Source organism: Bombus bifarius, unplaced genomic scaffold (genome assembly GCF_011952205.1).
Source record: "Bombus bifarius isolate JDL3187 unplaced genomic scaffold, Bbif_JDL3187 scf7180000010053_frag, whole genome shotgun sequence".
In the NCBI taxonomy this organism is placed as follows: domain Eukaryota; kingdom Metazoa; phylum Arthropoda; class Insecta; order Hymenoptera; family Apidae; genus Bombus; species Bombus bifarius.
In genome coordinates this window covers 20,545-32,857 of record NW_022885490.1, presented here as the reverse complement: position 1 = coordinate 32,857, position 12,313 = coordinate 20,545, and the positions used below count along the sequence as shown (strand labels likewise).

General features: G+C 42.9%; 1 protein-coding gene and 1 long non-coding RNA gene across 2 annotated transcripts; one reads left to right on the top strand and one right to left on the bottom strand.

Moving 5' to 3' along the window:
* Positions 1–288: 288 nt before the first annotated feature.
* Positions 289–3,618, bottom strand: LOC117216029 (the record flags this gene model as incomplete). The annotated part of the gene is made up of 4 exons (XM_033462565.1): positions 3,097–3,618; positions 2,844–3,023; positions 2,559–2,766; positions 289–2,381 (listed from the first exon to the last, which is right to left on the bottom strand). Coding segments are annotated over exons 1-4 (3,003 nt in total), but the record flags the coding sequence as incomplete, so codon positions are not given.
* A 4,196-nt stretch (positions 3,619–7,814) lies between these two features.
* On the top strand, positions 7,815–8,692 carry LOC117216027. The gene is made up of 2 exons (XR_004489284.1): positions 7,815–8,438; positions 8,558–8,692. It is a non-coding gene; the product is annotated as an uncharacterized LOC117216027 (long non-coding RNA).
* Positions 8,693–12,313: the final 3,621 nt, after the last annotated feature.

Genomic DNA, 12,313 nt, shown 5'->3' with positions numbered 1-12,313 from the left:
ATGCCAGCGGTTCCAAAAATGCTGTTTAAGCTGTTGGATATGCTGCCATCTGGAGAGTCGGTTCGATGGAATGTCTCTGAAATCTCGATCACGTAAGCACATTAGTGAATCGCCAATGAGGAAATGTCCGGGAGTGAGGACTAGGAGATCATTTGGATCGGTGGAGATAGGAGTTGGCGGGCGGGAATCGAGGACTGCTTCTATTTCTATGATAAGAGTATTCAATTGTTCAGAGGTGAGTAACTCGTTGCCGGCTACACGCCTGAGGTGGCGTTTAAATGACTTCACCGCTGCTTCCCGTAGCCCACCGAAATGCGGTGAATGATGGGGAATGAAGCGCCATTCGATTTGTTTGTCGGCTAAAAATGCGGTTACTTTTTCTTTGTGATCGTCCGATTGTAATAAATCGTGAAGCTCTCGTAATTCGTTGCTTGCTCCTCTGAAGTTGGTGCCGTTATCAGAATGGATGGTGGAGCAATACCCTCGTCGAGCGATAAATCTGCGAAGAGCGGCGATGAAGGCTTCGCTAGTGAGATCGTCAACGAGCTCGATGTGTACCGCTTTAATTGCTAGGCATACGAAAATGGCTACGTATACCTTTATCTGACGACGGTTACGATCTCGTTTTTCCTTGATGTGGAACGGCCCGCAGTAATCGACGCCGACGTTTGTGAATGGGCGAGATTCCGTTACTCGCGCCTCCGGCAGATTACCCATCACGTATTCTACCGGCGGTGGTTGAGCGCGGCAGCAGCGGACGCAGCCTTTGATCGCCCGCCATACTTGACTTCGACCGTCGACGGGCCAGTATCTTTGTCTTACTGCGTATAACGTAGCCTGCGTTCCGGAGTGCATGTGGATCTTGTGCTCGTGTTCTATGATGCGTGTTGTAACGGATGACTTAGGTAATACTATGGGATGTTTCTGGGCGAAGGTCATCGACGAATGACTGAGTCGACCCCCGACTCGCAATATTCCTTCCTTGTCTATGAAGGGATTGAGTCGCGTGAGCTTACCCTTTATCGCCGCGTTCCGATCTTTTTGGAGTGTACGAATTTCCTCGGAGAGATGGATGTTTTGCAACAATTTTATCAGCTTATTGTGCGTTATGCGCAATTCGGTAACGGTTAGGGGTGCCGATCGGTTCTTTTTCTGTTTCCAACGGAGGCAACGAGCTATGATTCGTATCAACTTGGGCCAGGATGAATACCTTTGCAACAAACTGTAATCGGCGGGGTTTGCGGACGGACAAATCGCCCCTTTCTGCTCCGGTAGTTCAATTTGCGGTGTTAGCGCCCATGTCGGCCAATAGCCTTCCGACTGGTAGAGCCATGCAGGACCGTGCTGCCAGATGGTTGGGCGCAGAAACTCTTCGGGTGTTTGGCCGCGTGATATTAAGTCCGCGGGATTGTCGTCGGTAGGAACGTGGCGCCAATCGCGGATGCTGCTTTTTGTTTGAATTTCGGAGACTCTGTTAGCGACGAATGTTTTAAGAGTGTGAGGTGATGTATTGAGCCAATGGAGGACGATAGTGGAATCGGTCCAATAGATAGTTCGAGTAATTTTGTGTGATAGGGCTTGTTGTACTGTCGACATCAGGGACGTAAGAAGGAGTGCTCCGCTCAGCTCGAGCCGAGGAATGGTCTGGCACTTGAGGGGGGCGACTTTCGATTTTGCGGTTAAAAGTTGGGTCCAAACACGGCCGTTGGTGTTAAGGGTTCGGAGATAAACACAGGCTCCGTAAGCCTTTTCGCTGGCATCGCAGAAACCATGCAGTTCAATTTCTATTGCGGACTCGATTATTGCCTTGCGTGGGAACCTGACGTTGTTTAATAAGGGTAATTGGGCATAGTACCTTTCCCACTCTATATGTAACTCGATCGGAAGTGATTCATCCCAATCGATTTTCGACGACCATATTCGTTGAAGTAGCATCTTGGCCCGAACAATCACCGGTGCGAGCAGACCGAGCGGATCGTAAATTTTTGCAATCTCCGAGCTGATGATTCGTTTCGTGACTCGGGAGGGCGTGGGTTTGACTTCGACCGAGTAAAGAATAGAGTCGTCGGATGAATTCCAAAACACCCCCAGCGTCTTCAAGGTTTGCGAGTCGCCCAAAAAATGTTGGTGATTTGTTTCTTCTAAGGAAAGTCCGTGTAATAAGTCATTATCGTTTGACGCCCATTTTCGTATGTTTAAGCCGGCCAGTTGAAGTAAATTGGTGAGTTCTGTTCTGAGCGTGAGGGCTTCGTCCTTCGTTTCAGCTCCGGTGAGAGCGTCGTCGACGTAGAAATCCCGCTGCAGTACCTGTGCTGCACGTGGAAATCGATGTCCTTCGTCCTCTGCCAGTTGCTTGAGGCACCGAATAGCTAGATACGGGGCTGCGGATAAACCGAACGTTACAGTGTCAAGCTCATATGTTTCTGTTTCTCCACTCGCGCTGCGCCATAATATCCTTTGATATTTCCGATCCTCTGGTCGTACGAGGAATTGCCGATACATTTTCTCGATGTCGCCAGTGAGTACGTATTGATGAGCGCGGAATCTAATTAATATACAAAATAAATCTTCCTGTAACTTGGGTCCTGTGTGAAGTGTATCGTTTAGGGAGGTTCCGGTAGTGCTTGGTGCCGATCCGTCGAAAACTACACGGAGTTTGGTGGTTTGACTCGATGCTTTGGTCACGCCATGATGGGGTAAATAGTATCCGTTGTCGTCGGAGTGGTTGTCATTGACCTTCGTCATGTGTCCCAACGCCAGGTATTCCTGTATTACCGTTCGATATTCTGATTCGAAGCGTTTGTCGTGCTGGAATCGGCGATTGAGTGAGGCGAGTCGTTTACTCGCCAGCGTTTTAGAGGATCCAAGTGACTGAAGCTGATCGTTGAAAGGTAGAGCGACGATGTATCGTCCTTCACTGGTGCGTCGGGTGTGGGCTTGGAAGTGTTCTTCGCATCGTCGATCTGCCTCTGAGATATGTTTAATTGAGGGTCCTTCATCGATTTCCCAAAACCGCGCGAGGTCTGCTTGTAAGGTCGTCGTGGATGTGTGAAATATGTTTGTCGCGGTTTGGGAAGTTGGACTCCCCCCGATTACCCATCCGAATCGCGTCTTTTGCAGACGCAGTCCAGGCTCGTCTGGCTGCGTGAGGTTGACTTGTCCCACACACATCGACGCGAGTGTTGAACCTGAGCTTAGTAGTACATCTATCGGAGCTGGTAAATGAAATCGTGGATCGGCCAATTTGAGATTTTTTGGTATCTCAAGTGTCGAACGATCGATGGGTTCGCTGGGAATGAAGGTTGATATGGTTGGAATGACAAGGAACGTTAATGTCCGCGTGTATGTACCGTCAGTGGAAGTGATCGTGGTCGTGATGTGTCGCTTAGAAGTCGTTGTCAAGGTATCTAGAGCTCCGATCGGGACCGAACATTTGTTTTGCCTTATCTTTAGCGATTTTGCTAATTCCTCGGTAATGAAATTCATACTGGATCCGGTGTCGAGCAACGCTCGACGACGGATTGGTTGCTGTTTATCATTCAAAATGTTAATCTGCGCTGTGATGACTAGATCATTGAACAGTAATTCGGATGCTATTGGTCTGATATGTTCGGTCATCAACGGAGTCGTCGATCGTCGGCGTCATTGGTTGTGTGTTCGTTTGTCACTGGGCGGTGGACTTGGAGACGCGGCTGTTCGTGGTGTTTCCGATCTGTGGTCTGTTGTGTGCTATTTGATGGGGAAGATTTTGGGCTGGACGTGAAAGAACGAGACCCTGAATGGCGTTTTGTCCTATGCAGCATTGTATGATGTCGTTCTCCGCATACGCGACATGATCCTGCGAAACAATGCTTCGTTGTGTGCCCTTTCCCGAGGCAGTTGAGGCATAGTGATGCTCTTTTGACCTCCCGAATGCGTTCGCGAAGGGATTTGGTTTTGAAGGTGTCACATCTCCAAATGGGGTGTGGTCCTTGACAGGTGGGGCATGTTGGAGTAACCTGTGTCGCCGTAAGTGCATGCCCTCGTGATGCGCGTTGACGGACCGGAGTAGTTTGTTCCGGTGATTCTCTTGCTTGTCTGACCCTGGTGATCGGTCTGGAGCTTCGTGCTAATCTCTCTAGGAAGTTTAGACAATGAATGTACGGAGGCACCTCGTTATTGGGCAGCGTCATTTCCCATTGCTTTTGGATACTTAGTGGTATTTTCGAAAGGATGAGGCTGTTGAGCATAGCACTGGTATCGGGGTAGGATTCTCCTAATTTGTTCAATGCATATATGTGTTGTTTAAATGTGTGCACTAAACGCCTTAATTCCGTTGGAGATTCTTTGGTTATCCTTGGATAATCAATTATTGCCATGCAGTGATTGAAAGCTGTGTATCGTGGACATTCGAAATTCTCCTTGAGAACGGCTATAGCCTGACAGTAGTTTACATTACTAAGGGGTAACGCGTTTAAACACTCGGCTGCTTCTCCTTGCAGGGCGGACTGCAGGTAATGGAATTTTTGTATGTCAGTGAGACTAGGATTTTTATCGCTTGTGGAGGAAAAGGTATCATAAAACGTGTTCCATTTTTCTAAGCTTCCGTCAAAAGTAGGGAGCCGAAGATCTGGTAATTTAATGGATATCGGATTTAAACTTGCGGATGATGCACAGGTTGGAGGGTTTATGGATGTCGACGGCGAAGCTGTTTGCGCGTTCCTCAGAAGATTTTGTAGCCTTGTGTCTACCGCGACGTACTGATCCCTTATTTCGAAGCCGCGTGCTTGTTCCTCCTCGTCCAATACTTATAATTCGAGTTGGATCGCTTCGAATTGACTCGCAACTTCGGTCAGTTGTTTCTCGTAATTCGTTAATAAGGAGTTTTGCTGACTGTCGGATTGCTCGTACTCGTCCAGCCGGTTCGATAAGTATGTGAATCGGCCGCTACAATAGCCTCGTCTCCGACGCAGGGAGATGAGTTGGTCTTCGATCGTCATCGTTGCCGAGGATAGGAGATGGTCGAAATAAGGAACGAGCTTACCTTACTGTCGTGCTGCGTGAGGTCGCGTGTATGTTTGGTGAGGAACGCCTTGTTCCTTCCCGACGGCCACTCGTTCGGTTGTATTGTTAAGTTGTGAAATTCGTTGCGTTGATGATTGTCCAGCTGCGACGGAAGGCTGCGTGGTTGCGTTCCCTTGCCAATGGGATGTGTTTCTTCGAAGATGACGCGCCTGACGTCACTGGTTTCGCTGTAGTGGAAGCTCCTGCTCCCGCTGCTGGTTTTGATAAAGTCACGTGGCACTGTGTGGTCACTGGTAAGTGCACTCTTCACTGGCACGTGATCCGGCTCGAAGGACCAAAATGTTTCGATCGTTCGCGGAGAGATGCGATGGTGAGATATCAGGTCAACGAGAGTTGTAAGTTCCCGTTACGATTAAATAATCGACGCCACGAACTGATCGATTCCCTTATTTCCATTAGGATAATAAGGGTACTTCAATGAATTCCACAGAATTAACACAAATAAATTAACGTTTATTTTAACAAATTATCAACTAGGAAGACATAAAGAGAACAACAAAAAGAAATGTAACTGCGTTTTGCTTGATAAGTAATGCGCGATACAAGAGATGTGTTGACGGTTCGGCTTCTCGAAGAGTTCTGCTCGCCTTTTGATTTTTTCCGTTTTTTATGGAAGGCGACCCTCACTACGTTCGGATCACGCCACATTCTTTTACGCGAGGTAAAATAACGGCCACGAATCGACGTTTCTAGAGGTCGCCCTGCTTAATGAACCATGCGCTTGCCACTACAATGTTTGTTTGCCGGGCAGCCGCGACGATCCGTCTGCGACATTATAGTGCCGCGATCGACAGTTAAGAATATGATCTATGGTAAGCCGCATGGCGTAACAATGGTAGAAGACTCCCTACCCATCCCTTCGAGCAGTAGTGCAGGTCATGACCAATCGACACCGCGGTACGTTACCCTCACTTTTCCTAACGAAAGTGGGAACAACGAATCCGCGTTCTTTAGGCACAGGGGCACACCCACACCGAACTTTTCTTCCGTATTAGAAAAAGAGCGACAGACAGTCTAAAAACTAACGCCTAACGCGGCAGTCTACACATAGCGCGAGAGTCGCATACTTCACGCAAATCTTTTGTCGGTTCTCGGTGTTGTCGAACATACATCTTCTCTCCTAAATATATTATAGTGCTAAGTCCATTAATACATTCCTTTCCATTATAAGAGCCATGCTCCAGCGTACATATCTATCGCATCTTCGTGCGACAAGTTGTTAACTATTCATTTCTCTACGTCAGTGTAATCTAAGTGTTGGAAATATATAATTTATAATTCTGTGAATCACAGTGTTATACAAACTCAATCACCCCTATTATCTCAACGGAAATCAGGGGATCGATCAATTCGTGGTGTCGATTGTTATAATCGTAGCGGGGATTTACGACCCCCGTTGACGTCTCACCGCTCGATTACGTCTCCCCGCAATTGGTCGAAATTTACATGAGGAACGTATTATAAAACTGAATCCCTAATTATAGCATGTAGATAGTATTTTGAGTGTGGACGGAGGACAAAATTATGCACATTCCTTTTTCAATTCCAAGGAAAAACATCATCGATGAGTCAGTTGTCAAAACACGATGGAAATTGCTCGTTGTTAATTGAGCAAGTTTGATATAATTACACAAGCTAAAGATTTAACTTGAAATTTGTTTGAAGAAATTTATTTTTGCTTATACCTGATGTCAAGCGCGGTATTAAGTATCATGCTTTTATAACTATTGCATTAAATATTTTTGTGTTGAAATATTGTCGTTTGAATGTCTGTTTTGTACTGGAGGAGTACCCGAAATAATTATACTCGTCGTGTACAGCTAAACAGCTAGAGGCAGTTGTTTGTATTCCTGGAACGCGTTGGTTTCGTGTTCGTATGGTACGTTGATTGGAATGACTTAGAGGTGGGATACTGGGAGTGTGAGTAATTATGTTTCAGCCAGGATTGGATTGAGAACGCGTTTAATCGACGTTTAAAGATCCGCTTAAGATACACATGCTCTGGTAGTTTCTAATTGGATCGTTATAGATGTCGTATCCTTTCTGCTAAATACGTTTTTGGGAGACATTAAGTTCAAAAAGGTCATTTTTTTAAAGAGGAGGAGAGAGGTGGTATGCATTGGATAAAGGTAACAATTTTATATGAAGGATGTTACGCCACGAGGCTCACCACAGGCTGTATTTTCCAACCGTCGCTCGCGGTCCTACAACGTCGCAGGCAGACCATCTTATCTGCCCGCCGGATCATATACAATGTATCGACGAGAGCATAGTTGTCGCCAAGCAGCGAGCTTTAGAAACGTCGATTTTTGACCGTTACGTTTTTCGCACAAGAAGAGGCATACGTGATCATAGGCGCGAGCGGTGGCGTGACCCGTGCATAGTGGGGGTCGTCTTCCAAATGAGACAAAGGAATAATCGAAGGGCGATCAGTTCCTTCTGACGAGTCAAACGTGACACGCCGACAAATATGACGAGCAAACGAATTTATCTAGAGAGAACGCAAAGTCGAGTCAAATTTCTGTAATATATTCATCATATTATTGTAAAATATATTATTCTATGTTAACCTGTTAATACAGTGTTACATTCATTAAACCACCTCTGTTATCTTAACCGAAACAGGGGAACGACTATTTCGCGGCGTCGATTAACATAATCGTAGCGAGAATTTACGCCTCTCGCTGACGCGTTCTCCTAGCGAACGCGTCTCACCGCGAACGGTCGTAACAAAGGATGATTATTGTAAACATTGAAAATAATTGGGGAAAATTGATAAACTGGTGCAACTTGTTGTATTATGAGCTGCAGGCTTGGTGCTGTGTCTATCTCTTATCACTTTAATACAATGGATGAGACATTTGTATGGCGTTTTTTGATAATGGAAAACGTGTTCGTGCTGTATGTTTTGCATTCAATAACAGGAAATGGTTCTGCAATTTCAGTGATTCAAAGTACTTGCAGTATAATGATAAGCATAATACAATATAAATTTGCATTTCATCCGGCTACTGACGGAAATACTTGTTTGACAATGGAACAGATCATTGCTAAGAAAGGAAAAAACGAACAGATTGTGTATCTATAATCTATTCCAAATTAAGATCATCGTTTCACGTTTAATATTTTAGATCTGCAGAAGGTAATTCACATTTCATTGTGATGACCGTATACATTGAAGCTATATTTGTCCTTGCTATTTTTTGTTATTTGTGAAAGTATGTAGGATGTATAATAGACAAATATAGGGAGGATACAAATAGTTTTAACTCTTCCGCAGAAGGAGAAAGAAAAATAAAGGGTGATAAGGAAATGGGCATACCATACAAATAATTTCAATATAAAGTCATTTGAAGCATGCTAATGAAAGCATGGTAAGCATGGTAGTGTTAAATTCTTAGAAATATGTAATACCCAAATATGAAATTTGTATTATTTAAGTGTTTCAAAATGTTGGGTATTCCTGGGTGGACACTTATAACTTTTGCTTTAGGAAGTTGAAGAAAATTACATTTATGACGTGAATTTTGTAATAAGCCACCTGCTCTATGGGAAAGTCATATTGTGAAAGGCATCTAAACAAGTATGTATTGTTTAAATATTATTGCTTTTATTATACTCACAAAAAGAGAAATAATGTGGTGTTGATACAATGAGTCATAAAATGTTCAAATGCGTTGCATCAAAATTTTCATGACAATTTTTATATTTATAAAAGTTTTGTCTTGTTTTAATTACATAAGTACATGATTGTTGTAACAAATTTTTGTTCCATCAGTTTTCTGGCAGGTAAAAATCAAAATATACTCATTGAAGTCAAATGTTTTTCAGATTGAAAGTTGCAAATTTAATATAATTGTTTTACGGATTCAACAGTTTTCTCTTAGGTGGAATAATTACTTAAAACATATTACTTGTGCTTTTGATACGCTGAGAACAGAAGAAGATCTCGTTGATGTAAATTTAAGCTGCGAAGGAAAAAGGAATAAGATCAGACAAACTGCTATTATCTGCATGTAGTACATATTTTAGAGATTTATTTAGGGTAAAGTGAAATTAAGAATTTAATAATTTGTTACTGTTAACATATATTTTATAAATGATACTTATTCTATTTTACGAAAATCCATGTCAGCATCCTGTTATAATATCTCGTAATGTAAAATACGATGATTTGGCTGCATTGGTTGATTTTATGTATCAGGGTGAAGTAAATGTGGTTCGAGAACAATTGGCTAGTTTTTTAACAACTGTTGCACTGCTTGCTGTCCAGGGCCTTGCCGATTGTACAGGAAAAGATAATGATAGTTTAGTAGAGGTATGTTTTTCAAAATTGTTAAATATGATTAGATATTTTCTGCTGAAATTAAAATAATACACTTGTATCACGTTAAACTGTGTTTCGGGATGACATTTTTATATCAACGTTATTGTTTTCGTATTCGTAGTGACGCAATTTTATTTGATACTGGTGCTTCAAAAAAATAATTAAAAGTCAATAGGTCTGTTCATATATTTGATTTGAATGCAATTTAATATATTATTTTTACAAGATTTATATTCCATATACATATATGTCGGGTTAACATTAAGATTTAAGGCGCGTAACGATTCTTCGTTTGAGTTAGCCATCGTTTTACGAGACAGAGATTATATTTACGCGCATATACAAGATTTTACAAAATATTATGAATATTAAGTTTAATGAGTGATAAGATTAACAGACGATAAGTTTAACTAATAATTAGATTAAAGTATAATAAGTTTAACGAACAATAAGAGGTACGAATAATATGTCTTACGAATAATAAATTTAACGAATAATGAAATTAACGATTGATAGGTTTAACGAATAATGAATTTAATTAACGCTATTAACAATGTTTCCGGGGTTCAAACGAATCCACGGTCAACGGGATAACTCTTTACTTTTATAATTTTAGACACAAAAATACGATTGCTGAGACACTCGGTAAATTGGTCGATGAATCACTTTCCAAGGCGATCACACGAATGAATATCTGATTGAAAATCTTTTTCGCTATACGACTGCATTTGTTTGTTATATGCTCGCTGGAGACATCGAGAAGGTTCCAATCGTTGTTGCTAGGCAATTTCTGTCAAAAGTTTGTTGTATACTCTTTGGAAACATCGAGAAAGATCCAAACGCCGTTACTCGGCAGTTTCTGTCTGGAGATTGATTCCTAATACAACGTGTGTCCCATTATATCGACATCTCTAAAGTACAATTCTATGTGATTTCTAGGGAGAACAATACAACCGATCCACACCTTCGTCAGGCAAAACGTTTATCCCGTGACCGTGGCTACGTTCGGCGACCAGTTGTCACCTCGAACCCACTTTCGCTTTCACAAATGTCAAACAATTACAAATGACAATTGCTTAATTACAGTTATGATAAAATCTAGGCTAAAGCATTAGAAGGCTTCCTCAAAATTGCAAAGGGAAGGCTCCGGTTTTCCTTTCGTCTCCGACATATACATTTATTTAGTTACTATTCTCCACTTATTTCATACGAATTTCATCGTCAACAGCCTACTTTATCTATTATATGTGTAACTTAAAATCATTGGAATAATTATTCTTGCATTAACATTAATGTACGTGCCAAATAATACGTGCAGTACACCTTCATACGCTATTGATTATTTCCTGTAAATGGAGGATCTTAATATAATGTACAAAATATATAAAATTTAGCATTAAAATTGTCGCACTTGTAATATCGGAATATATTAAAGGTGTAATTTTGTCCGATTAATTATAATTTATTAATAATGGATTGAAAATACAGATATTAGTTAGACAGAGAAACGATGTTTGATTAACAGGAAAACTAAATGCAACGCTCGTACTTACGACAAATAACTTGACAACTATTTGGGAACTCTCTCTCTCTCTCTCTAGCAACTCTAACACTCCCAACTCAATTCTAACGACTCTATGCTTCGACGTCTCGATCAACTCTGATCTTCGCCAATACACTCCTGCTCGGTCGTGCTCGCTCTTGCTCTCGTCCTCACACACACACACATACACACACACACACACACACACACTTTTCGGCTCACATACTCTGGCCTCTCGATTGCCACTCCTTGAAATATGAAACCGTACTTCTGTTTTGACCCTGCTTATCTTTTCTCGCGTCACTGTTACTAGGCGCTCTTGAATGTAAACAAACCACGAAAGACGACGTACACGGTGTTTTCTAATTTCAGCCGATCTCCAATCAAAGCTATTCTACGATATTACAATCGGCCTTTCCTGACAATCACATCTGCCCTCAGATGTGCTCATCATCGCCGCTCGCACTTACATCACTATAGTCAGCATTCCACCATTTCATGTGATCGGCTGCCGTGGAAGTTGTACGTGGCCCTTAGTGCTCCCCCTCTCGCTGCACTATGTATCGGTCATTTCGCAGGACTTTTATCACCCGATACGGTCCAAGAAACTTCGGATGCAGCTTTAGCCCGGGACCTTTCTGCATCCTCTCGATTGCCACTAGATCTCTCGTCCTGTATGCTGTCGCCTTCTTGCGTCTCCTGTTATACGCCCGCTTGTTTCGGATTTGGATCTCCTCAATCCGTCTCTTTGCGTCTGCACGCAACTGATCTCGTTCCTCTTGGAACACCGCGGCCTGTTCGTCCTCGATGCTACTGCTCCTCTTTCGCTCTTCCTCTATCTTCCTCTCCGTTGTTTGTTTACCCATTTCACTCTTGTCAGGGGCTTTGATCATCGTGGCAGCATCGTGACATTTTCGTAGGCTCGGTTCGTATATGGAAGACGTTAACAACTTACCATCTACCGAGACTATGATCTCTTCTTTTTCGAAGGTCTTCATGTTCATCGTGTCCTCGACAATCCCATCGTCGTCCTCGTCATCCACATCCTCTGTATATCGAATCTTCGTATCGATATTATTGGAGGGATTCCGCACGTGCGACTTCCCTTGTTTTTTCGTTCGCCTTGCATTGACTCTCTTCGACTCTATCCGAAAACTTGAAACAACCCTCACACCCGCAACGCTATCCTTCTCAGTAAATTCGCAAATATCATCAACAACATCCTGTTGCTGTTGTTTAGCCAGATTCTTCCTCCTCGTGATGTTCGCTAAGTCCTCCTGCTGGCCGCAAGAATCCGACGAGGACACCATCACGTGGTCCACTTTACCAATCACCACGTGTGTTGCCACTATTCTCCGTCCCTCCGACATTTGCTGCAC